This window comes from Oncorhynchus nerka, linkage group LG28, assembly GCF_034236695.1.
Source record: "Oncorhynchus nerka isolate Pitt River linkage group LG28, Oner_Uvic_2.0, whole genome shotgun sequence".
Taxonomy (NCBI): Eukaryota; Metazoa; Chordata; class Actinopteri; order Salmoniformes; family Salmonidae; genus Oncorhynchus; species Oncorhynchus nerka.
The window spans coordinates 72,969,978-72,997,940 of NC_088423.1; the positions used below are offsets into that span (position 1 = coordinate 72,969,978).

Consider the following 27,963-nt stretch of genomic DNA (forward strand, 5'->3'; position numbering starts at 1 on the left):
AGCCAGCAGATGTTTTCTTAACACCCCATCTATCAGAGAGACTGACATTAATTAAAAACAGTGTCTGAGGAGTCGCTGTGATAGACCAAAACATGTCAATAAGCCAACGGGACAGAGACATCTTTAATTTACCTTACTCTTACATAAGACATCCGTCACATTTGTATAATCAAATCACACCAGTTTGTTAGGGGGCTTTTAAAATTAAGCTCAGAGGACCGTTATTAAACATATTCACTCAGGCCAATTCCTTGAGATATGTACCATTTCTGTTATTTGTCTAAACATTTGTTTTTCTTTGGGTCTTTATTGAGCTTGAAAAGAGTCCGTTTGGAATCCCAGGTGGTTGGTTAACGGACGGCTTGCTTTAACGCATCACAGAAACCAAGTGTGGCCTGTGTTTTATGATCTCATAAACGAGCAGCGATGTTGTGAAACGTGTGTCTCTCTCTCTCTCTCTCTCTCTCTCTCTCTCTCTCTCTCTGTGTGTATATGTTTATGTATGTGTGTGCGCACGTGTGTGTGTGTGTGTGTGTGTGTGTGTGTGTGTGTGTGTATGTATGAGGGAGTGAGGGGGTGTCTGGTGTCTGATAGGGATTTATATCTCCCCCACCTCTTTGTCTAGATGTTGGAGTACTCCCCAGAGAGCCATGCGGGGCAGGCAGGAATCTCTGTCCACATTTCCACAGATTCCTCCCTCCCTCCCTCCCTCCCTCCCTCCCTCCCTCCCTCCCTCCTGCCTGGCTCCCTGCCTCTCTCCCTCCCTTACACAAGAACTGAGAGGCACTTGTAGGAGCCAGGCTCACTCTCACTAGACTGTTTATCAGGAACTACCATTAGTTACGGAATAGGTTGTTTTTTTTGCACCACGGTAACAAAACAATACGTTTTTATTAAATAATATAACACACATTACCAATGATCCAACCTTACAATTATGCTCCCTCTCAATAATCTAATCATGAAACACAGCACATTTTTAACAGCACATTTCTTATTTGATCAGGTAAATACTTTTGTCTTGATTCAGCATTTGTGTGTTGAGAAAACTGCACAAGTATAATGTTATACCAGGGCCCCTGTGCCTCTTTAGAGCAGGAATGGCTGAATAGTGTCTGGAGAGAAACAGAGCTGCTCCTAGAACCAGATTTTCCCTCTCACATGGGCCTCTCCATCCTGTGCACTGAACGCTGCATCTTTTCTCCCTGCAGATTTTCATCAACAATGAGTGGCAAGACTCTGTGAGCGGAAAGACCTTCCCAGTCTACAACCCTGCCAGCGGAGAGCAGATCTGTGAGGTCCAAGAAGCAGAGAAGGTATTGTAGAAAATAAAAACAAATCTGTCGTTTCTGCATTCCCATATCTTGTATTTTCAGAAATGAAAACACAGGTACTTTCCCTTGCAGTGTTTGAGGATTAGATGTTTGTTAGACAGAGCTACGATTGGGTTTTCCACACGTGTTTCCCACCACCTCTGTCCTGGCATCCTCTCCTTCATGCATTGTCCATGTGTGAGTTATGTGTCCAAAAAAACAAGGAAAGCAAACGGGCAGGGAGTTTAGTCTAATGTGGTTTGGTTCTCTGGCTCGGCTGTTCCTCCTCTCCTTTCCTAAATCAGGACCTCTGTCTGGAATAACTGAAGCAGAACAAGCCTTAAACATGCTAATGGAAGATCCATTAAGTATCATTCGGAATAGACAGACACATTTTATTTGTCTCAATGGAGGTGGAGAAACACCTGTTAACTGGATAAGGTTCTATCATTAAACTGTGTACTGGATACGGTTTCTTTGTTTCTCTACCTCAGGCTGATTCAATCATTCAACTGTTTCTCTGTTTCTCTCCCTCAGGCTGATTCAATCATTAAACTGTTTCTCTTCTACAGGCTGATGTGGACAAGGCGGTGCAGGCGGCCCGGCTGGCCTTCACCCTTGGTTCAGTGTGGCGGAGGATGGACGCGTCAGAAAGGGGTAGACTGCTGGCTAAACTGGCTGACTTGGTGGAGAGGGACAGTGCCTATCTAGCAGTGAGTCTACCACAGTGCTCTAAGTCCAGATCCCAGACTTCTTTGTTTTTGCAACATGCTCAAAGGAACATACACTATACAGTTCAGATTCCTTGACTTTTTCACATTTTGCCACGTTACAGGGTTATTCTAAAATTGATTAAATAAAATAAAAAATCCTTAGCAATCTACACACAATATCCCCATAATGACAAAGCGAAAACAGGTCATGAGACATTTTTACAAATTTAAAAAATAATAAAAATGTATGTACTTATTTACATAAGTATTCAGACCCTTTGCTATGAGACTCGAAATTGAGCTCAAGTGAATCCTGTTTCCATTGATCATCCTTGAGATGTTTGGATTCCACCTGTGGTAAATTCAATTGATGGGACATGATTTGGAAAAGCACACAACTGTCTATATATATGGTCCTATAGTTGACAGTGCATGTCAGCGCAAAAACCAAGCCATGAATTTGAAGGAATTTTCTGTACAGCCCCGAGACAGGATTTTGTTGAGGCTCAGATCTGGGGAAGGGTACCAAAATATTTCTGTAGCATTAAAGGTCCTAAAGAACACAGTGGCCTCCATCATTCTTCATTTGAAAAAGTTTGGAAGCACCAAGAACATTCCTAGAGCTGGCCACCCGGTCAAACTGAGCAATCAGGGGAGAAGGGCCTTGGTCAGGGAAGTGACCAAGAACCCGATGGTCACTCTGACAGAGCTCTAGAGTTCCTCTGTGGAGATGGGAGAACCTTCCAGAAGGACAACTATCTCTGCAGCACTCCACCAATCAGGCCTTTATGGTAGAGTGGCCAGACGGAAGCCACTCCTAAGTAAAAGGCACATGACAGCCCGCTCGGAGATTGCCAAAAGGCACCTAAAGGACTCTCAGACCATGAAAAGCCAGATTCTCTGGTGTGATGAAACCAAGATTAAACTCTTTGGCATGAATACCAGGCATCACGTCTGGAGGAAACCTGGCAACATCCCTACGGTGAAGCACAGTGGCGGCAGCATCATGCCGTTGTAACAGTTTTGCTTCCGGCCCTCTCCTCGCCCCTACCTGGGCTCGAATCACGGAGCCTCTGTACACATCAACAACCTATCGCTCCACAAAATCTGCAGTCCTTGCAGAGTAAGGGAAACAACTACTTCAAGGTCTCAGAGCGAGTGACGCCACCAATTGAAACTCTATTAGCGTGCAGCCTGCTAACTAGCTAGCCATTTCACACCGGTTACACTCACCCCCCTTTTGACCTCCTCCTTTTCTGCAGCAACCAGTGATCCGGGTCAACAACATCAATGTAACAGTATTGCTTCTGTCCCTCTCCTCGCCCCTACCTGGGCTCGAACCAGGGACCCTCTGCACACATCAACAACTGACACCCACGAAGCATCGTTACCTATCGCTCTACTAAAGCCTTGGCCACTACTTCAAGGTCTCAGAGCAAGTGACGTCACCGATTGAAAAGCTATTATCGCACACCCCGCTAACTAGCTATCCATTTCACACCGGTTACACTGTGGGGGTGTTTTTCAGCGGCCGGGACTGGGAGACTAGTCAGGATCGAGGCAAAGATGAACAGAGCAAAGTACAGAGATATCCTTGATAAAAACCTGCTCCAGAACGCTCAGGACCTCAGACTGGGGTGAACGTTCATCTTCCAACTAGACAAAGACCCTAAGCACGCAGCCAAGGCAATGCACGAGTGGCTTCAGGGTAAGTCTCTGAATGTCCGTGAGTGGCCCAGCCAGAGCCCAGACTTGAACCCGATCAAACATCTCTGGAGATACCTGAAAATAGCTGTGCAGCAATGCTCCCCATCCAACCTGACAGAGCTTGAGAGGATCTGCAGAGAAGAATGGGAGAAACTCCCCAAATAAAGGTGTGTCAAGCTTGTAGCGTCATACCCAAGAAGACACAAGGCTGTAATTGCTGCCAAGGGTGCTTCAGCAAAGTACTGAATAAAGGGTCTGAATGGTTATGTAAATTTGAAAACATTTCTAAAAACCAGTTTTTGCTTTGTCATTATGGGGTATTGTGTGTAGATTACAGAATAAATCTGTAACCTAACAAAATGTCAGCACAATAACTGTTAGTTGGGAGTTTCATGAAATGGGTTTCCATGGTCGAGCAGCCGCAAACAAGCCTAAGATCACCATGCGCAATGCCTAGTGTCGGTGGGACTGGTGTAAAGCTAGCCACCATTGGACTCTGGAGCAGTGGAAACGCGTTCTCTGGAGTGATAAATCAAGCTTATCCATTTGGCAGTCCAACGGACAAATCTGTGTTTGGCGGATACCAGGAGAACGCTACCTGCTCGAATGCATAGTGCCAACTGTAACATTTGGTGGAGGAGGAATAATGGTCTGGGGCTGTTTTTCATGGTTCAGGCTATGCCCCTTAGTTCCAGTGAAGGGAAATCTTAACTCTACAGCATACAATGACATTATGGACAATTCTGTGTTTCCAACTTTGTGGCAACAATTTGGGGAAGCCCCTTCCTGTTTCAGTATGACAATGCCCCCATGCACAAAGAAATGGTTTGTCAAGATTAGTGTGGAAGAACTTGACTGGCCTGCATAGTACTTACCTCAACCCCTCAACCCCATCGAACACCTTTGGGATGAATTGGAACGCCGATTGCGAGCCAGGCCGAATAGTCCAACATCAATGCCCAACCTCACTAATGCTTGTGTGGATGAATGGAAGCAAGTCCTGGCAGCAATGCTCCAACATCTAGTGGAAAGCCTTCCCAGAAGAGTGGAGGCTGTTATAGCACCAAAGGGGGGAGCAACTCCATATTAATGGCCATGTAATGTACCACGGAAGATCAGAGAAGGATTTTCATAAGACCCCCTTAAAATATAAATGTGTCCATTTTTTACTGGAGATAATAATAATAATAACTTGAATCTTTAAGGCATTTCTCTAGATATCCTATGTCACTTTACATGAACATAAATGTTTTCAATTTAAAGCATATTTTTTCAATAATTATTTTAAAAAAAGAACAGATTTAAAACAAACGTATTGTGACAGAGAGATGTCAGAACAAGGGGACTGTTTTAAAAGATGCCGGAGAAAAGCACTACGCTTTTGCCGATGTGGTTATAATAGTGTTAAATCAACCTAATAAGTCTTAAAGGTTGATTTATAACTTATAGGCACTGTAGCATGATGTTATTTATTTCCCCCCGGAGATAATGTTAAGACCAACAACTGTTTCTTGGAAAAAACAAAAAGACAAAGATTGTGTTTTAATATATATTTCTCTCCAGACTATAGAGTCCATGGACAGTGGGAAGCCTTTCCTGCCCACCCTGTTTGTGGACCTCCAGGGAACCATAAAGACGCTCAGATACTATGCTGGATACGCAGACAAGATCCATGGAACGTCCATTCCAATGGGTAAGTCTATTCCAACTCAGGCTTCCCGACTGTACGTTATGTAGCCAAAAGCACATTGAATTCTCATTCTCTTCAATTTCAACGAACTAGAACCCAGGCAGAATGTTACAGGTCAGAGGTATGTGGTGGATGCCAGTGCCAGGTGAAGATTACTAGTTAGCTAGCAGCAGATAAGCGGAGCACCAGGCTTCTCTTTGGGGGCCTGCGGGACAGGAGATGAGCTGTGCTGAGGGCACAGAGGTGATGTGAGGGTAAATATGGCTGCTCCCTGGCCAGTTGTAAATCTGAGCCTTAATGGTCGCCCTCCTGTTGAGACTGCCACCAGTGGAGCCCAGTGACAGGACTAAAGAGCGAGGGCCGCTGGCTGTTCTGGCTAATTTAAAGCATCGCAACGGGGAGTCTATAGGAGTTAGGACAGCCACTCCGCAGCTCTGTCATAGAGCAACCATTAGCTGGGCGAGGGGTTGGGTGGGTTGGGGTGGTGTTTGGGTAGTAGATGGTTCTCAGGGACCCACCTGAGGACCAGATGGGGTCTGCTCACTGAGGGCCTGGCATTAGAGAGTCTACATAAGTCATCCACACTCTTTTAACAGGCATGTTAAGTTATTGTTTAGTAGCCAAGAAAACAGAGGACCTAAGAAAGACAACCTCCTGAGACTAGCACTGTGGTCTGGTCGCTCTTCAAGCCCCTCCTGTGTTTCTTCACCAAACCCAGCCAGTCCTCAGCTTGTTCAGAGTTTGTCGTTAGCACTATTCCAATGTGCAGCAGTGTTACAGAACAAACAAACAGAACTGTTTCTGTGGCCTGGATGATGTTGAGATGTCTTATCTTGGCCACCAGGGAAGATGAAGCACTTGGCCAGTCCACCCTTGGGCCTTAGTTCCAGGTCCAAGCTCCTCCTCCTCCTCCTCTCTGGAGCAATGTTTCATCAGCTGAAGCCTTAGCCATCCTGTTCTCATGAACATCACATAACTCTATTGTAATAAACACTGTTCAGTTTTCTACCACTCAATAGCGATTGTTATTACTACTGTTGTAGGGAACGAATAAACATGGCACACCCTCAACATGTATCATCCTTTACTCTGGTAATGTAAGAGGAATGAAACTCTCCTTCCAACTTAACACCCACTGCTTTCTCCTGACTTGAAACAGAGTGACACGTATCATTTTGCTCAATGTAGCGTAACAAAAGAATGGTACTGTGTGATGTATTGCCTTTTTAGATCAAGATGAATTGTGTTGGTAAAAAGCACAACAAGGACACCTGGTGTTTTGATGTGTCATCCGGTCACTGCTCTGCTAATGTCTCATACATGCTCATTTCCCAAAGCCAGTTAGAGCAGAGGATAGTAACGAGCATTGTTCTTGTGTGTTCCTCTACAGATGGAGACTATCTTACGTTCACTAGACACGAGCCCATAGGAGTGTGTGGACAGATCATCCCTGTGAGTGTGCCAGTTTGTTTTCTATTCAGAAGGCTAGTCTCAGAGGACAAATCTAACAGTCACTCTCCCACATCTGCATAGCTTCCCACTCAATATGCAGAGACAGGTGGATAGAAGGAAAGGTGTTGGGATGGTGGTAGTTGTGAGGTCTGGGACAGAGGCAGCCCTGTTGTTAAAACATATTGTGCAGGTTCCTGGAAGTCTCTGACGTGCTTATCAGTGAGTGTATATTTGGGTAAATCTGTTGGCAGGCTGAGAAAGAGACTGTGTCAGATCAGTATAAGCTCAGAGAGAGAGAGAGGGGAGGAGGAAGGGGTAGAGAGAGAAAGAGAGGGGGGGGGCACTATGAAAGAGACAAGGGACAGGAGGACAGAAGTAAGAACAGAGCATTGATTGTGCAAGAGCTTGAGGAAGCGTGTGTGGGTCTGTGCTGAGGCCTACTGGGGTTCAGTGTAAAGTAGAAATAACACCCGCCTGTGTAGTACCATGACACGCTCTAAGTACTGCACATGTGTTGCAATTTCCTTGTTTTCTCAGTGATGTGGGAAGAGAATAGATAGGGTGGGAGAACATTTCCTGCCATGACTACGTTGAGCAAGTGAAAGTGAGAGTCTATGAGTGAGTAAGCGACGGAATGTGTGGGAGAGCAGGGAGAGCAGTCAAAAGTTATTGAGTATGAGTGAGCGCCCTTTGTCAAGAGTCTGATGTCCTGTGTGTGTGTGTGGGGGGGTGTTTATGTCTACAGTGGAACTTCCCACTGATGATGACTGCGTGGAAGCTAGGTCCAGCACTGGCCTGTGGGAACACGGTGGTCCTGAAGCCTGCTCAGCAGACACCCCTCACCTGCCTGTACATCGGATCTCTGGTCAAAGAGGTACAGTACAGCACAATCACCACAGTAACCCAATCCTTAGAGCCTCTTTATCCACATCCTCCATGTCTTCTCTCTGTGTTCGGCCTCTCCCATTCTCTGAGACAGTGTGTCTCTCTTGCCCCTTGTCTTTTTGATGTTCTGTCCATTCTCTCTGGTCTGCTAATAGGGAGGTTGGGTTGGGTCCGGATTCCCCCACACTGCCTGTGGTTTTGCTTGGCTCTCCTGTCCTCTCCTCTAAAGCTTGTTTCCTCTCATATTGTTTTGACAGGCTGGGTTTCCACCGGGAGTCGTCAATATTTTGCCAGGATTCGGGCCAACGGCAGGAGCTGCGATTGCTTCGCACATGGGCATAGACAAAGTGGCTTTCACAGGATCAACTGAGGTAATTTCCAAGAACAAAGCCATTGACGGATAATCCACTGTCCCTATTGCTTTTTTTAGTGACACAGTGGCCAACATGTGCAGAGCAGCAGAGATGGAGGGCTGGGTAATTAGGGGACATTGGGTTCCTGTATTGAAGTCTAAATAACAAACAAACAGGTGCTTACATAAGCTGCGTGCCTTGTCATTACTTCTCACCACAGGGGGATCAGAGGTGAGCAGTCTGCTGCTGGACTTTACTACACACACACACTAATGTACACATACACACGCGCACACTAATGTACACATGCACACACACACACACTAATGTACACATACACACGCGCACACTAATGTGTACACACACATACACACACACAAACACACACACACACACACACACACACACACACACACACACACACACACACACACACACACACACACACACACACACACACATATATTGTCCATACACTGACATACATAGACCAGTCACAGACAAACTGGCTCATAAGTGTCCCAGCCAGTGTAATGACAACCTGCTACTGTACCTTACAGACATTGAGTTGTCTATCAGGTCCCTAGGAAAAACAGCCGCCTTCATAGACAGTGGAAAAATTTTGATGGAAAACTAGGAATGATCGACCATGTTAGACACTGAGCATTAGGAGATGTTGTGGTTGGATTGCATTCCTCCGTCTTGTGTGATCAGTCAGAATGACTGCCAATTCCATTCATGTAGATCATTTTATAAACATCTGTTATTGCTAACCACAAATGTACCCCCTCAGGCAGTAAGAGCACCTACAGTAATCTTAACATAATTATGAAGCGCCATAAATCGATGGATTTTATATGTTTTGAAATTACCTGTGTATATTTCACGTGTATCTGTCGTAAATGAAACAGGGTTTTGTAGTGTTTAGAGAAGCCCTAGAGTTTATAGTATCTTTGCTTTGACTCTGGGGATCTGTTTGGAGAGAAAAGGAGGAGAGTGACTGTTTGTGTGTGGTATTCAGCACCCACCAACACTGCTACGCATGTGCAGACATAATAGATTGCTCTTGGTGATAAGGGGACAAACAGAAACACTGTAACCAAAGCAAACTCACATAATATGGAGAAAAACATTTATTTAAATTGTGTGGTTGAATCAAATCCGGGCCTTTATTGAGAATATAAGGGATTTGTTTATTTATTTATTTTTGTTGCAACATCTCTGTCAAGCCCTGTACGGATGACAAAGACCCAGATGTCCAAATCATCTGAACGGTTATTAATGAGAACCTGAATGCAGTGATACAGTTAATGAGGGTGAATAGGGTTTCAATTGATCCTCAGAGTCCATTCATGCAGCCCGAACTTAAGTCATTTAATAATTTGATCAATGCTCCATTGCCTAACCAATGAACATCCACAGGGCTTTCTCCACCATCACTGTACATGCTACCAGGCAGCACACACATACGAGCCTTCCTCTTTTTTTCTTTTTTTTATCATCGGCGGTTACAGAACATTTCCCCAAAAAGTGGCCAGTTGTCTTTAACTGCTTTCTCTGTTGTTGTTTCCTGTGATCTGGAGTCAATTACAGAGTGGATGAAGCGCTGCTGTGAGAGAATGTAGATGCCCAGACTGTGAGTCACCTTGGGTTTCAGTCACACCGGGCGAGAGGGGACAGTGGACACAGCATCCCCTGAGAGGCTGGAGGGGGTAGAGGGGGTGGATGGGTAGAGGCTTGAAGGGGGGTGTGGTTTCAGGTGGCCATTGAGTCAGCGGTCCCTCATCCTTGTACTCACAGACACTCAGGGCTGTGACTCTCCACAGTAGCGGCGCAAGTGGGAGCCATCCCACCGTGTCTCCTTTACACTTCAGTGTAACGTCATGTTAGTCAGCACCCCTTGAGCCCCGCCATCAAAGACAGGGACAGCCAGGACAGCTTTAGAGAGCGTGCTGCCTGCCTGCTGCCTGCCTGCCAGAGGAAGGTTTGTCCTGCTGTCCCTATCACACAGCTGCTCTACCACTCCAACCAGAACACTCAGCAGGCTGCCTGCTGCCTGACTGCCAGAGGAAGGTTTGTCCTGCTGTCCCTAACACACAGCTGATCTACCACTCTAACCAGAACACTCAGCAGGCTGCCTGCTGCCTGACTGCCAGAGGAAGGTTTGTCCTGCTGTCCCTATCACACAGCTGCTCTACCACTCCAACCAGAACACTCAGCAGGCTGCCCTGCTGCCTGACTGCCAGAGGAAGGTTTGTCCTGCTGTCCCTATCACACAGCTGCTCTACCACTCCAACCAGAACACTCAGCAGGCTGCCCTGCTGCCTGCCTGCCAGAGGAAGGTTTGTCCTGCTGTCTCTATCACACAGCTGCTCTACCACTCCAACCAGAACACTCAGCAGGCTGCCCTGCTGCCTGCCTGCCAGAGGAAGGTTTGTCCTGCTGTCTCTATCACACAGCTGCTCTACCACTCCAACCAGAACACTCAGCAGGCTGCCCTGCTGCCTGACTGCCAGAGGAAGGTTTGTCCTGCTGTCCCTATCACACAGCTGCTCTACCACTCCAACCAGAACACTCAGCAGGCTGCCCTGCTGCCTGCCTGCCAGAGGAAGGTTTGTCCTGCTGTCTCTATCACACAGCTGCTCTACCACTCCAACCAGAACACTCAGCAGGCTGCCCTGCTGCCTGACTGCCAGAGGAAGGTTTGTCCTGCTGTCCCTATCACACAGCTGCTCTACCACTCCAACCAGAACACTCAGCAGGCTGCCCTGCTGCCTGCCTGCCAGAGGAAGGTTTGTCCTGCTGTCTCTATCACACAGCTGCTCTACCACTCCAACCAGAACACTCAGCAGGCTGCCCTGCTGCCTGACTGCCAGAGGAAGGTTTGTCCTGCTGTCCCTATCACACAGCTGCTCTACCACTCCAACCAGAACACTCAGCAGGCTGCCCTGCTGCCTGCCTGCCAGAGGAAGGTTTGTCCTGCTGTCCCTATCACACAGCTGCTCTACCACTCCAACCAGAACACTCAGCAGGCTGCCTGCTGCCTGACTGCCAGAGGAAGGTTTGTCCTGCTGTCCCTATCACACAGCTGATCTACCACTCCAACCAGAACACTCAGCAGGCTGCCCTGCTGCCTGCCTGCCAGAGGAAGGTTTGTCCTGCTGTCCCTATCACACAGCTGCTCTACCACTCCAACCAGAACACTCAGCAGGCTGCCCTGCTCATTTCCTTACACAGAATAACGCAGTATGGCAATATTGGGAAAGTGAGACATTCCAGCGTTAAACATTGTTCGTGCAAAGAGATGAGGCATCACTCTTTTCCACTGGGGGGGGGGGGGGGGGGGGGGGGGTCTCAGATGTGTTTTTTTCCTCCTCCCTTGACTCCCTCTATCTTCTCCCAGCGCTGGTCTTCTCTCTATCTCCTGGAAAATAAAATCATGTGCGTCAGTGACTCCTGGGTGGACAGGAAGTGTGCTTGTTGGTTTATGGTTATGAATGTTGCTCGCTCTCTTTCTCAGGCTTGTCTCTATTTAATGAGGGTGTATCTCATCTCATGGTGTTGAGAAATAATGTTGGGGTCAATACAATACATCAGTATAATAAGAGCAGCTGGGCAGACTCAAATACTTGCAAGCGATTCATTTTCACTGAGAGCTCACGCTATGCATTACTAGAGAACCACTGTTTTTACACGTCTCCACTGTGTGAGTCTGGAGGGAGATGGGAAAGGGCTGTGGAATTCAGCAGTATTTGGATAATGGTGAGAGCACTTTTGATGAGGGGGAAATTGTGAACAGAGAAGTCGAAAGGAAAGCTCCTGCTGCTGTTTGATTAACACTCCCAACTCCTCAGATCATCCTCAGCATTCAGCGATGCCAGCCAGGGCAGTGTAGGCCCACGTTGCACCAAACAGGCATCACTTTACAACTGATCACAGTTAGGTGTTTCAATGTGCCACACGCCCAGGCTGCTGCTGCCACCCACACAACCTGTGGTTGCTTCTTACTGCGCTTGATTTAAGAAGAGATGCTGTTCGCTGCTGAAACATCACTTTATTTTCCTGCTGAAGCCTCCCAGAACATGTAATAGATATTTTGGCTGTGTGTTTGGCACACTCGTGTTTCAGCGGGCCCAGTGGTGCATCCCTTGTTTTGGGCCTAACCAACCTGCTAAGCTATTTAATGGCTGCATCCATTTAGTGATACGGCCACAGGTCTGCTTGTGTCTGCGTGAGTAAACTAAACCCAAGCCCTGGTTCCTCCCCAGGTCGGCAAGCTGATCCAAGAAGCAGCTGGGAAGAGTAATTTGAAGAGAGTAACGCTGGAGCTAGGAGGAAAGAATCCCAACATTATTTTTGCAGACGCTGATTGTAAGTTTGATGACACTGTTTTATTAGTTCCTCCCGTTTCCCCATAGGTGGTCGTCCAGATGGAAGCAGGGGTTCCCTATGTGGCATCGCCTGATTTGAAAATGGGGTCGCGAGAGAAAGGCTGAAATAAAATATGCGCTAGATTGGGATTGTAATAAACAGAGCCATTTCTGTTTTTTTCCCCTGCAAATTTGGCTCTATCTTTTGAACTTTTTAAGCTTCAAAATATTATGAGCCCATCACTGTTTCCCTCTACAATGCCCACAAGCTGTGCAGGACTCATTAGAACAGAGTGGACAAGACCAGGCAATAAATCAGACTGGGGGAAAATATTTTGATATCAAAATGGGGTCGTGGGACAAAAACGTTTGGGATCCCCTGCCTTAAAGACATTGTCTTGATAGAGGGCCGAGGGGGATTATTTACAATGTTTTGTCCAATAATTTAGTCTGACATGCAAAATGAGACAGTGGATGTGTCCACATGGAGTGAGAGCTCTTGCATCTTCAAAAGCTTCCGCTGGGCTTCACAGGGCTGTGAAAACCAATGGATGGATGGCTCTCATGTTAGCTCTAAGTGTCTCACAGAACTGGGGATGCCAGGGCTTTCAAATGCTTTCAGCAGCCGCGAATGGGGCTCCCCAAGGCCCGTAAATCAGGAGAATGGAACCTGCCGCGGCCGCCTGCATCAGCCCGAGACCCATAAATCACTGGGCTCCGTTAACCCCTTGCGTGCCATGGCAGGGGCCTGTCTCTCAGGTGTCAGATAGCAAATGTGCAGCATAGAGAATACCTGGACAGTGATAGAAAACATTCTGACCACGATTGTGCATGTGTAGTGTATGTGCATTAATGATATTCGCTTTTAATTAATGTAATTTATAAGAACCATATGGAATTTCCACAACATTTTTCAATATGTAATAATGTACTACCACATGCCGCTAAAATGAACTGTATACTGAGCCCCCCTCTTACTCTTCTTCCTCTTCCTCAGTGGATCTAGCTGTGGAGCAGGCCCACCAGGGAGTGTTCTTCAATGCAGGCCAGTGCTGCACTGCAGGCTCTCGTATCTTCGTGGAAGAGCCCATCTATGAGGAGTTTGTGCGCAGGAGTGTGGAGAGGGCCAAGAGGAGGACAGTAGGAAGCCCCTTCGATCCCACCACGGAGCAGGGTCCACAGGTGAGGATAGAGGACCATAGACCCTGCAAGGGAGGGAGGAGTCAAACAATACCGTCTATGTCAAAACATATCAGTTATCGACACAATATGTGCATGACCAAATATAATGTATTTTATTTACTGTATGTTAAATATGCTCTTTTGGCTTTCCTTCTTGCTTCCTCCTTTAACTTTCTCCTCTCCTCTCCTCTCCCCTCCTCTCCTCTCCTCTCCTCTCCTCATCTCTCTCTTAATCCAGATCAGCCAGGAGCAGCAGAGCCGTGTGCTGGAGTTTATTCGAAGTGGCATCAGTGAGGGAGCCAGGCTGGAATGTGGAGGCAAAGCCCTGGGCCTGAAAGGATTCTTCATCGAGCCCACTGTCTTCTCCAATGTCAAAGATGACATGCGCATCGCAAAAGAGGAGGTACGGTGATACACTGACTGACTGGTACACTGAATGACTGATACAAAGTATGACTAAAACTCCCAGTATGACTGAAACACAGTATGACTTTCCATGCCCTATGATTTTACGGAAGGTGGTTTCCAAATAAGTTAAAATATCTATTAATGGCCTTGCCCCCCACATACTTAATGGTGTGACTAAGCAAGGATGTCATCATGGAATGTTTCAACATGTCATCTTACACATACTGCTGACTGTCCACTCCAGATCTTTGGACCAGTTCAGCAGATTATGAAGTTCAAGACTATTGATGAGGTGATTGAAAGGGCCAACAACACAGAGTACGGCCTGGTGGCAGCTGTGTTCACCAGCGATATCACCAAAGCCATGACCATCTCCACAGCCATGCAGGCTGGCACCGTCTGGTAAGACCCTCTCATCATCATATAGATCTATGTGTCCCTGGTTAACCCCATAGATCATATAACTGGTTGAGTCATATTACTGTAGCTTTTTAAACGATAGCTCATACAGTATTCAACTACACTCCCCTCAGCATGCTCTTCATTTAACCAGTCTTAACCAGCATTACCATTCAACACAATTATTAAACAATGCAGAAGTATCAAAAGCTGATGTTTGATGTATGTTTTGTGTATTTAGGATAAACTGTTTCAATGCCCTGAGCACGCAGTGTCCATTTGGAGGATATAAAATGTCTGGCAACGGGCGTGAATTGTAAGTATTATTTTCTGGTTCCTAGACCACTGTCTGAAAGTGTTTGACTAAAGCCAAGCAAGTATTCCTGTAAACTGTGTGCTTACAATAGAGAAAAGTTTGGTTGCAAAATATTCCCAAATGAAGCTTTGTACAATAAGCTTGCTACAGTTCATTAGAAATCTGTTTCAACTGACATTGTGTGTGTATGTTTGCAGGGGGGATTGTGGCCTGAAGGAATACTCAGAGGTGAAGACCATCACCATAAAGATCTCAGCTAAGAACTCCTAAGGCGGCCGGCCACACCACACGTAGTGGAGGAGGACTTCCTCTGAGGCGCACCACTGACCCTCTGGGTGTCTGTCTGTGGTGGTAAAACACACGGATCATCCCAACTAGCCATGACCATGGGCAACTAACTCTATTGGCTGTGAAAACTCCCTGCCCACTCCTCTCCCTCACCTCCCATGGGCATTCCTCACATCAACATCAGCTGTCTCCATCAGCCCGGTGTCCACCGGCGGTCTCAAGTTCACACCAAACCTAACCTCCACCTACTGCCATCACCCACCTCCTCCACTAACCACACTAAAGCACTCAGAGAGACGATGGGAGAGGCTACTCTGTTCACGTCCCCCCCAAAACCCCCCTAACCGCCAGGAGTTGGACACTCACAGACTTAAGCACCGCACCTCCATCCCTGCTTTGCCCCATGTCAGCTAATCATTGTAGCGTGTTGGGAGGCAGTGTGGTCGTGTTGTGGGGTATCATTGTCAAACCTCCTACTGTATGTCATTATGTATCATTGCTTTGATTTGCCAGGTAACATTCATGGAAGCATATCAGCTCATTCCAAGACCACTGAAGCTCTCAACCTCAGAAATGAATGGATGAGTCCATTGAAACTGTTAATTAGAATTTGCAATTGTTGACATCTAATTGTTCATGTTTTTATTTGAACTTTTACCACTTAACACTGTATGTCAATGTATGACCAATGTAAACGTGAAAACAAAAATGGTTAACCTCTTAAAATAATTTTAGTTATACCTGCTAAGAAGAGGAGTAATGTATTTTAATCATAATGTAAGTTTCTTATCGATGTCCATCTATGTTCATGTTTATACAATTATGTACTATGAAATTATAAGATATAAAAAATGGACCATAGATTTTTTTAGTAAAAAAAGTTTTTTTCTCTCAAAAACCTGGCTCGGCTGTGTTTGTTTCAATGCCAAGGGAAGTAATATGTTGTGATATAGTGCAGTCACTTGCATCAAAGCTCCGTTTCCACATTCATGCCCCAGCTATCTCAGCTCTGACATATTGCTCAGATATTTCATGAGGTCGCACAATTTACAGTTCCGTTCTGGCCAGAGATCTGAAGAGGGTAGACAGGGTGGGCCCCAAGTCTCGTTTTAATATTTAAGTATCAGCAAGACGTAGTCGAGGCTGCTGTTGTAACTCGTGGTGAAAAAGAAGAGGAGTTTACTCTCTTAACGAGGCATCTGGTGCAAGCCTTATGTTATGTCTGAGGAGGCACTAAACTGCAACTGCAGTAACAGAGTTAACAGAGATGCTCTTCTGGTGATTATTACAATGTCTTGAATATTAGTGTTAATCTTAACATTCATACCATGAAAGACAATTGTATATTTCTACAGTACGTAGGCCTGAGGATAAAACACAAACAATAACAGGCCAATACATCTGGTAGGTCCCTCCATGCAGCTCCTGCACAAGAGCATTATAAACACTATGCTCTCTGGACACATATACATTTGCAAACAGATTTACTATTTGATATGCCAAAGACAGAATGAAAATAAGAGAACTCTGGCCAAGGGACCAATGGAAGGGATTAAGAATCAGAGTCTGTGCGAGAGGCCTCCTTGGAGGAGAGGAGTTGTGCAGATGTGAGCACCCTTCGCTGAAGCCTTCCCTTGGCAATGGTCTTTTGAAATGTCAGGGTGGATTTTCCCACAATCCCCCTGCCTGTCGGTATCTGTAGTCATTCCAAAGGGAAGATGAAAAAGTGATCGTCTTATTACGGCACTCTGTTAGCTCAACAGGGAACGTCAGAGCAGGCCAGGGACACACGGACATAACCTCCAGTTAAGGACATCTGCTTGGAAACAAATCACACTGACAGGGACGTTCATCCTGCTGTTCAGACAGCTCCTTATCTCTCAAGCACCACGTTTTGGACTTCTGTCATCCCTCACATAGTGGAGAAGCTATTCCTTTTATCAACTTCAACAAAATGCTCACATACCTAATCAATCCATTTTTGTCTCAGTGTTTGTCTCAGAGTCTGCTTCAGGACGGTCCTCTTCTATTTCTTTCCTCCTGAAAGGTTGTTTTTTGTTTTCTGCCCAGGCCTCTACTGTGTCATGGTATGCTTTAGCTTTAGTGAGATGGATTGCGGCACTGTGTGTGTAATGAACACTCACGAAGGAGGGAGGACTGTATGCGTAGAGCTAAGAGATTGCAGGAAAGGTCTGATCCTTCTCACTAGAATGTTGTGCAACAGTTTCTATACAAGTGTTTCACTCCAGCAGAGTATGAGCCAAAGCTCAGTGAACAATCAGTTCTCCAAAGCCTCATCATGTTTCCCTCTCCAAATTAAATTGGTACAAGTTCAGGTGAACACAGCGAATTGAATTGATATGAATGGGAACGTTGTATGGTACAGGTAGCGCTAATTACACAAAACTTCTGCAGTAGGGCGACATCATTTCCACAGGCATATTGAAGATAGACATACTCCACGTGGACATTATTTTGTGTGCACTGTAAAAACATACCAAAACATCAAAATAGAGGCCACAACGCCCCACAAACCTACAATAGAAAGCATATACATGTTTAGAACAACACTTATTTTTTTTTACAAATTTGTAAAAATAACAAAAATGTACTAAAAGCTTTCTTAAAAATGAGACGGCACTGTGATACCTTGTCAGGAATAGATGTTCATGATGAATGAATCCGTGACACCAGAAGTCTAAAATGTAACATAAAATACATTTTCCATTATTAAGATGTGTTATCCTCAAAGATTGGTCAAGCCTTTATGGGACAGATGATGTACAGGTTGATTTAAGCGCTGTCTTGGAATCACTCCAAGGTGATGATCCTATATCCATCAGGACCTGAATCCCCATATGAATGAACCGCTCTATCTATTTATTGGAAATAGCACTTATGGTGTCTGATAAGTATCATTCACTAACCATTACCCTTTGGTCCTTAAACTGATTTATGAAATCCATTTGCATATAACCTTAGCATCTATTGAATAGGGTGAAGGATTCAATATTGCTGTGAAAACTCTTAAATTCAACCAATGAGACATACTTTCCAAATAATTAAATTACGTAAATGATCTATGGATCATTTACGTGGTTTGCCACGTTGCAGTCTTAAATGTTGTCATTTATATTCATTAAGCTTAGAGGAGACCTTACCCATGCTTGAGCTTGAGCACTTTATTGTCCATAGTGATGTGACAGAGTTGACACCTAATGGAAAGAGGTCAGAAGAAGCATTACCACTTTGTTCCTCTAGGGGGAGACACCTATTTCCATACCACTGCCTTCCTAGGGTCTCAGTACAGATCAGGCCTGGCCTAATACCATAACAATTAAATGTCACATCAGCCCCATAACAGAGGGAAAATTAAACATATCTATCTCTACTAACAGTTTACGTTTTCTTTATGCATTTGGTAATTTGACCAGTACATTCGTCATTGGCCATCATGCTCATTAAAGGCTCAATGCAGCCATTTTTAAATCAATATCAAATCATTTCTGGGTTACAATTAAGTACCTTACCATAATAAATTTCCATAAAAATGGTCAAACATTGCTTTTTAGAAAAAACCTATCTTTCAGGCAAGAATTTTGCTAAGACTATCTGGGGGTGGTTTGAGTGGGGAGGGGGAAAATAAAAACTAGCTGTCATTGGCAGAAAGGTTCAGAACTCTATTTGTTATTTGACTATAAACCGATGTCACCATGAAAAGCCGAAACTCCCGCCCATGCAAACCTGCTGATTAGAAGGTCCTGTGTAGATTGTATTTTCAACCAGCAACTATCAGGAAATAATAAAACATTTTCACACGTTTACAGTGTTAGTTTCATCAGCTGTTGTGCAATATGTTATAAAATACAGAAAAAATGTATTTTGTATTGCACTGGGCCTTTAAATAATTGCAATAAAGTGATTTTACTATTTGGCATAAGAAACTGCATTACCTTGTGCCAATGAGATGATAGATTATATGTAATTAGGCATATGGTGACTCATTTCAATTGTTGAAAAAGTTTCCATAATCCTATAAGGCCATTGATGACTCCAGAACAAACTGATGAAAAGGGTTTCATCATTTCATGATGCTGTAACAGTTACAGTGTTTCCCAGACTCGGGCGGTCCTGTCCTGTCCTGCCCACCCTCCCTCCTCCCCCGTTTTGGTTTGTAGGGATGTAGACTAATCATCTAGCTGGTTATGGGTGAGGGTCTGACCCTGGTTCATCACACAGGTGTGCCAATGCTGGCTCCATCACTCAAATAAATAGGGCAGGGCAATCCAATTACAGTTCTGGAGGTCCGAAACACTAATTCTGTTTCTACCTGGCAGGTACTCACCTGGTGTCCTAGGTCAAATGAGTTCCTGAGTAGAGAGGAAGAATGATGAGAGATAGACTGTAAACTAGGTCTACATACACCTTGTTAAATATCAAGTCTCCCTCTTGGCTAAATGCTCACAGGGTAGCCTAGTTAATCCAAAGATAATAGATGGAACTTGTGCTGGCAGAAACCACAAGACCTGTCTGTGTTCTCCAACTCCCTCCAACATAAACGGTTTGCCTAATACCACCACTGGTAAGCTGCTTCCCTACCGCAGCTGCTCTTCTAATCTAAGTGACCACGACAGGTAGCAAAGCAACCGTAAATCATGGCAGCATTGAGCACCTGGAACGGAGGTTTTGATTCCTCATCTGTGGATTCTATTTACATGCCACTGGACAGCAGTGGAGATCAAGTTTGGTAAGATTGAAATATGACCACATTCTATGCAATTCCATGGATCACGTTTCTGCTGTAGTGTTTTGTACATAGTGTAAGATCAAAGTGTTCTCATACAGCAGGATTAAATCACTGCTTCTACAAGTACAAGGAAACGTGCACCGTAGACAATGAGGATATAGGCAAATGTACTATCTCAGCTTTGGTTTTTCATTTCAGGAAATCATATTGGAATATATCTGGAACACTGAAATGATCTTCCCCTTGATAGACTAGAAAAGTGTTGATTTTTCATTAGAGATGATGAAAGGCCAACGTTCATGTATAAATTAAATTAATTTAATCCATTCAGTCATTTGTCTCCATTTCATCCCTCTACAATGTTCCAGTTATGTTGGACATTTTCACAGGATGTTCCTTTTTGAAAAGCTGTTATCTCAAACCCCCTTGTGACGACAATTACTCAATGATAATAAATTACAGCTCATAATCAGATATGCCAAAGGAAGCAAACTGGGACATCTTACTTTTTTAAGGAAAGAAAGGGGGAAGAGAGAAAGGAAAGTATTTAAGTCAATCAGGGTCTCTGCCAGTTTGACTGTAACCTTTGCTCTCTTGGTTTGGGAGTTAGCTAGTTTCCTCTGACATCACACTCCGGGATCCACACAATAATAATATGACCCCAATAGCATGACATTACTGCTTCCTTAAATGTACATGGGAGAATTGTGTTAAAAATCCTTCACAACTGCAGGCTGACTGCAGTTCCCAGCAAGCACCAGCTGCACAGCTGGTGTCCATGGGAGAGGCAAAGCGGATACACAGATTCCAGTCTGTTATGGACGAGGGAAAAACATTTCATTGGGCAGGAGTACTGTACATTGGCAGACTACATATATAGGCTACATCCCTGCTATTATTATGACAGAGGCAGCTCCAATATTTCTTTCATATACTCACATGACACTTACATATTTACATCATATTTACACAACATGTACTGTACCTATGATAAAGTGCAGGTAGTTCCTAATATACTCATGGGGAAGTGTTTAGGGCTGGACATCTATTGATACATTGCAACCTTTCAATTTGACCTGGGGAAGAGTAAAAAGTGATATACAATTCATTTTAAGCACTGTAGTAGTAGTGACAGTCTACCTACTGTGATATAGACCCTGTATTGGTATTAATTACTATATTACCATCATTTATAAGGAAGCACTACCTTCAAATTATTCAAACATAAGAGGGAATTCTGGTTAATTTACAAGCCAAATGGATTTAACTATGACAAAATTCTATCCGTTCTGTGCCAGCTTGATAAATTAAAAACCCTATTATCTTAGCATCCAGGCTCCAGTCCACACAGCAATAAACCTTAGTGAGCTCTTAAACTCCTGTGTCTAGTATATCGAACCCCCTGGAGAGTCTGGTTCTGAAATGTAAAGCAAATTGCTGTTTGAAATCAGTGCTTTTTTCTCCAAGCCTCAGATCTTAATTTGTTGTTGTAGCCTATTTTAGAAATATGAGTCAACTGCTAAAGTGCACACAAAAAGGGGCAGAAAAAAATGCACCTTGTGTGATTTTTTTTAATGCAAGCCAGATGTGAGCAAGATGCATGGAAACAGGTGATGATAGCATTACGCTAGGATTGCACACAGATGGAAAAGGGCTTGAACCTATTCCTGTCTCGCTGTTGGGGTCATAAATAAAATAAAAATGGTCTCTTTCTGATGAAATTACTTCTATATGAATTGTGGCAGACCAACTCCTGTTGTTGTGTAAACGTGGAGAGCCAAAGGGCTGCTCTCAGGGCTAAAGTCTTCTCTCAGGCAAGACAAATAATTCATTTAGAGTTTTTTTGAGAATGCGATTTAGTATTGCCTAGAAAATCAGCACGTCCATGAAGCGATACCTCACAGGTCTTCAGGAGCTGAAGATTAGCTCATCTAGCCAAGGCCTAACAGATACGGTATGGCATCATGGCTGGTGCAATTGCCTCAGTGTGTATATTTTGCCATATTTGTGTGTGTGTTTGTGTGTATTTGCGTAAGTGCGTGTGTTGGTGTGTATGTGTATGCTCCTGTACGTACATATAGGCCTATGGTTTCAAGCTTTGGTTGATTTCAATTTTTTTTTTTATTAAAAAAAGTAATGTCTCCATCTCAACCAGAAATAAATCAAAGTTAAAGAATACAATAAAATCTAATCAAACTTAATTTAAAGTGCATTTAAAGTTTGATTAGATTACATTTGAAGGAGATGTATTTTCTACTTGGATAGTTTCATCAGTGCCACTGACTTAGTCTGGCTTTAACTCCAGTTTGTCTACAAATGTATAATCGATACATCTTAAAAGTTAAAGAACAGGAAATTTTAAATGCAGTTTAAACAAAGTTTAATTTGAGTCCTATTCCTTATCTTTGATTATTGGTTGAGATGGAGACGTGAATCCAACATACACATTATTAATTAGTAGACAATCATGAATTTGTTGACAACCAAACACAATTCAATATCACTGGCCACATTTTGAGGTTAGCCTACTGTAACTATAAATGTCTTCTTATGTCATCATAGAAAGTGAGCATGTTCAAGATAGCATGCAAAGGTCGCAGGTCTGTTGAGATCTTCACAATTTAAAAAATAATCTGTGCAGAATCTTGAACAGCATTGATCACTGGCGCTAGGCCTATGTACTTTTAATGTAATCTCAACTACAATCCAGGTCATTTGGTTGTGCTGTTAGATGAAGCACAGTGATAACACATTAATTAAGTTGCTGTATGAATACAAAATCTCTGTCATTGTATTCCCATTTGAACTTTTTTGTGCTTTTAAATGGTTGAAAGCGCAGTGACTCTTTTCTCTGTATAATTCAATGATGTCGCTCTTGCTGCTGGTGATTCTCTGATCCACCTCTACGCAGACGACACCATTCTGTACACTTCTGGCCCTTCTTTGGATACTGTGTTATTAACAAACCTCCAGACGAGCTTCAATGCCATACAACTCTCCTTCCGTGGCCTCCAACTGCTCTTAAATGCAAGTAAAACTAAATGCATGCTCTTCAACCGATCGCTACCCGTACCTGCCCACCCGTCTAGCATCACTACTCTGGACAGTTCTGACTTAGAATATGTGGACAACTACAAATACCTAGGTGTCTGGTTAGACTGTAAACTCTCCTTCCAGACTCACATCAAGCATCTCCAATCCAAAATGAAATCTAGAATCGGCTTCCTATTTCGCAACAAAGCATCCTTCACTCATGCTGCCAAACATACCCTCGTAAAACTGACTATCCTACCGATCCATGACTTCGGCGATGTCATTTACAAAATAGCCTCCACCACTCTACTCAGCAAATTGGATGCAGTCTATCACAGTGCCATCCATTTTGTCACCAAAGCCCCATATACTACCCACCACTGCGACCTGTATGCTCTCGTTGGCTGTCCCTCGCCTCATATTCGTCGCCAAACCCACTGGCTCCAGGTCATCTATAAGTCTTTGATAGGTAAAGCCCTGCCTTATCTCAGCTCACTGGTCACCATAGCAGCACCCACACGTAGCATGCGCTCCAGAAGGTATATCTCACTGGTCACCCCCAAAGCCAACTCCTCCTTTGGCCGCCTTTTGTTCCAGTTCTCTGCTGCCAATGACTGGAACGAATTGCAAAATCACTGAAGCTGGAGACTCATATCTCCCTCACTAACTTTAAGCATCAGCTGTCAGAGCAGCTTACAGATCATTGCACCTGTACATAGCCCATCTGTAAATAGCCCACCCAACAACCTCATCCCCATATTGTTATTTATTTTTTAGCTCCTTTGCACCCCAGTATCTCCACTTGCACATTCATCTTCTGCACATCTATCACTCCAGTATTTAATTGCTAAATTGTAATTATTTTGTCACTATGGCCTATTTATTGCCTTACCTCCCTAATCTTACTACATTTGCACACACTGTATATATACTTTTTTACTGTGTTATTGACTGTACGTTTGTTTATCCCATGTGTAACTTGTTTGTGTCGCACTGCTTTGCTTTATCTAGGCCAGGTCGCAGTTGTATATGAGAACTTGTTCTCAACTGGCCTACTTGGTTAAATAAAGGTTAAATAAAATACATGAATAAAAATAAGACATTTAGATGACAACTAAACCAGGAATATGACATTATTTTTATATTGGAATTTGGTTGAGCCTTTAGATGGTTGAAAGCATAGTAATAACACATGTAATTCAACAAACTTCAGCCTGTCTTTTTGAATGGGTAAATAAGGTTGAAATCTCATTGATCAACGTCTCAAGCAAATATTACCATCATTTCCATGTTGAAATGACTCGGTGTGCCCAGTGTGATTTTAGCATTAAACAAGGTAGTTTTATTTTGACTCCTGGGTATATCCACTCTCCACAGAGACATTCTCTCCTTCCTCAGTCATGCGGTTCCAGCTTCACCAGGGGAGAGAAGTTCAGCCAGTCAGTCTTCCTGTTTCATAGTGCGGGTCTTTTATTTATTGTATTTTTCCTTTATTTAACTAGGCAAGTCAGTTAAGAACAAATTCTTATTTATAATGACGGCCTACTGAGGAACAGTGGGTTAACGGCCTTGTTCAGGGGCAGAACGACCGATTTTTACCTTGTCAGCTCAGGGAACGCTCTAACCACTAGGCTACCTGCCGGGTCTACAGGAGACAGGTCTGCTTCACGTCAGGTGAAATGACTGCTGGGAAAGGAGTGTCTCCAGCAATCAGCCTTGATGAGGCAGCCAGTGGAGCTGTCCTGTGAGACAGAGGAAAGCCACTGAACGTGTCAGACATGTTGCAAATGCGATGGACACAGAGCAGACCTCTGCATTAATGCAAGCTGGCTACCCCTGAGAGATGGGTATTTAGCCAGCAATTATGCATCTCACAGGACTGGGGGAGTCAACGAGAATGTCCCCCTCAACCCCAAAACTTGTGGAAATTTAATCTCGTGACCTCATCTCATGAGTTAAACGTTTGCATGCACAGCCTCTGAGAAACATGAACAGAACATAAGCAGGGAAATAAAGAAAACGTCTCAATGTAACATGGCATTTCCTTAATCAGGGTGTTCACTTTGAGTCATAAGAACGTATGGTTTCAGAAGTTGTAGAAAACATTGTTCATTGTTTAAAGAAATGCTTAGGTGACTTACAGCAAAGGGATTTACAAGGCAGGATAACCTTCCAGGCAGGGAAGGTTATCCCTGGAGCTACCACAAGAGAGCACAGCTGGCCGGCCGCCTGGCCCCATGCATCCATCCCCTCTCACAGCACCACCTTCCTGCTGTCACAGTCACACACAGGTTTAAAATCCCTGGCTTTGAACACAGAGCCAGACACAGGGAAAGTGACAAGCAGAAACCCCCCAAAGACAGACAGCCATCCAAATGGGGCCCCCCTGTCCCCTCCATTGGCAAATTGCTGGCCAGCTAGCCATTTGGGAGAGTGGTCGTTCACGTCGATAGACTCATAAGAAAGTGACACTTTGGCTCAGTGTGGTGCCACTGGACTACGTGACAAATAGGGAGCTCCTAAATCATTACGTTACAGTGTGAAATTATTGATTGGCACAGCAGACGGCCTGATCCAGGGAGAGTTAAAGATGCTCTCTGTTTTAGATCTCACCCGTTCTGTAACATGTTTATGCAGCTGGATAGTTTTATTGGACCAATTTAATTAAGTTGTGATAATTGAGCTTAAGTACAATGCTCAAGGGTGCACTAGCAGTACCCCACCTGTCAGGGTGCTGGGCTCTAGTGGGTGTTGCGTCACATTCTTATTCAGTCTATATTAAACTGTATCAGTGTCATTAAACTTACAATTAAAATGGCTATAGACATTTATAGAGGCTGTATTAAAAGCTGAGCATTCTACATAGTGGTTCAATTGGGCCGGAGCCAACCCACTGGACAAGAACTGGCTGAATCAATGTTGTTTCCACGTCATAAAAAAATAAAATAAAATAAATGTGATGACATTGAATCAACTTGGAAGACAGATTGGATTTGCAAAAAGTCATCAACGTTAAGGATTTTTTTTTTAACCTAAATCCCATGACATGGTGACATTTGTTTTTCTTTCACGTTGAATTCATGTTAGATGACAACTCAACCAAATGTAAATCAAAACTAGACGTTGAAATGAAGTCTCTGCCCAGTTGGAATCTTACTGTTAACTTGCAGTAACCCTAAACCTAGCTTCATGTCCAAACCCCAGCTCAACCCTAACTCTAAACCTAGCTTCATGTCCAAACCCCAGCTCAACCCTAACTCTAAACCTAGCTTCATGTCCAAACCCCAGCTCAACCCTAACTCTAAACCTAGCTTCATGTCCAAACCCCAGCTCAACCCTAATCCTAGCTTCATGTCCAAACCCCGGCTCCACCCTAACCCTAACCCTAGCTGAATCTCCATGGCTTGGTCTATACCATTGAGACTCGAGGACAGACATGTTATTTAGATATTGAGCGTTCCCTCGTTTTGGAACTGTAAATTAGGAGCTACTAGTGCTGTAAAGCTTAGTGACAGTCTGCACGAGAGGATCAACTCATTTCCTTTACCATGCAGCACAGCACAGTGTGGGGAGAACACAATTCACATTAATAGATCAAGGGCTTCTCTTTGTCCCTGCAGCCGCACAGCCTCTGTGACTCACAATGGCGTCAGCAAGGATGTTGGGCTGGCGTGACACTTGACTGGAGAGCACAGCTGACCACCTGACCTCCCACTGGTGCCTGGGGAACACACACACAGCTGCCTGAAAACCACAAATTGTGCCTCTTCCCCCTGTAGTGACAGCAGATGCACTTGCGTGTAACTTAAATCCCAACCCGTTCTATATTTAATTAGTATTGTTCTGTTTTGATGCACACTGGGCATTCACACACACAAACACATCTTTAATATATAGACATAAGTTTTTGTATCAATTCCCAGTTCATTGTTTCTTCCCAAATAGCTTTTGGAATAAGAGATCTATTTACTCATCCACTCACTCAACCATCCCTCCATTTATCGCTTCATTTATTCCTCCTTCGTATCTATCTGCATGCCTGACTGACTTACATAGTTTCATAATTACTGTATATCTTTTACTTCCAAGTCTTACTCTTAACATTAAAATAGTTGTGTAACAAAAAGGAGATGCATTGTTGGACAGATATACTGTAGCAAGGGATTTAGATTGAGTAGATTGGATTTGAATGTTATGGCAATATTCTGGCAACTTAATGGAATTTTACATCAAAGCTGTTTATATATTCTGGACTTATGATTTACGGCGCCGTCCTTCAACCATTTCCCCCCAGAAAATACAGCTGTGAAGCTATAAAAACCAGAGGAAATTGGATTTGACAGTGTTTTTCATTCTCTCATCCCCCCCAAAATAACATTACCTCTGATTTCCCATCTCTGACAACCGATGAGAGGAGGAGGGCAAAAGCTACGTTTACATCTGCAGATCCTCATTTGGAAAGGTGGCCAAGACAAGATAGAGAAAAAAAATAAACAGTCGCCGGCTGTGGCCATTCTTCAGCGAGTGCTAGAATGTCCCAGCCCTCCAACCACTGGGATGGAGAGTCTTGGTTAGTGATGACAACTCTGATCTCTTCCCTTTGCAGGCACTCTCCTTTGACGAAGCCCAGCACATTTCTCTACTACTGGACAGAGCAATCAACCCTCTCTCTGTGTCACATGCACAAGTGCACACCCAGCGCACGCACACACACGCACACACGCACGCACACACGCACACACGCACGCACACACGCACACACACACGCACACACGTACGCACGCACACCTACTACATCGTGGGCCATTTGTGTTGTTAAGTGTGTGCTAAATGCTACAAGGTGATTATCAGGGGGGGGGGGCAGCTAATTGCCCCCTGTCCTGTAAGAACACCTTGGCTGTTGTGACTCTCACAGTCCTCCTTGAAATTCAGTGGAGAGGCCTCACTGTGCTGAGAGTTCCAAAGACCTGACAGTGAGCCTCAATACAGTCCGTAACTACAGGCAACAGACATCCAATTAAATATTTTGGACTGGAAATATAAACAATAAAAATATGATACTTTTTGATCATTGTATCTTGGAGACAGCTGAGCTCTAAGTCTTTAT

The 27,963-nt window shown here is 44.2% G+C and overlaps 1 protein-coding gene across 1 annotated transcript in view; it reads left to right on the forward strand.

Annotated features, from left to right (window-relative positions):
* LOC115113656 (aldehyde dehydrogenase 1 family, member A2) overlaps positions 1-15,937 on the forward strand; it is a 28,478-nt gene extending 12,541 nt beyond the window's left edge. The window contains exons 2-13 of the mRNA XM_029641547.2: positions 1,212-1,316; positions 1,886-2,026; positions 5,297-5,426; positions 6,814-6,875; positions 7,621-7,749; positions 8,018-8,131; positions 12,382-12,484; positions 13,481-13,665; positions 13,904-14,068; positions 14,318-14,475; positions 14,714-14,788; positions 14,986-15,937. Of these exons, the coding sequence (XP_029497407.1) occupies positions 1,212-1,316; positions 1,886-2,026; positions 5,297-5,426; positions 6,814-6,875; positions 7,621-7,749; positions 8,018-8,131; positions 12,382-12,484; positions 13,481-13,665; positions 13,904-14,068; positions 14,318-14,475; positions 14,714-14,788; positions 14,986-15,058 (1,440 nt within the window). The 3' untranslated portion in view covers positions 15,059-15,937. The remainder of the gene's footprint in view (positions 1-1,211; positions 1,317-1,885; positions 2,027-5,296; positions 5,427-6,813; positions 6,876-7,620; positions 7,750-8,017; positions 8,132-12,381; positions 12,485-13,480; positions 13,666-13,903; positions 14,069-14,317; positions 14,476-14,713; positions 14,789-14,985) is intronic.
* The last annotated feature ends 12,026 nt before the right edge of the window (positions 15,938-27,963 follow it).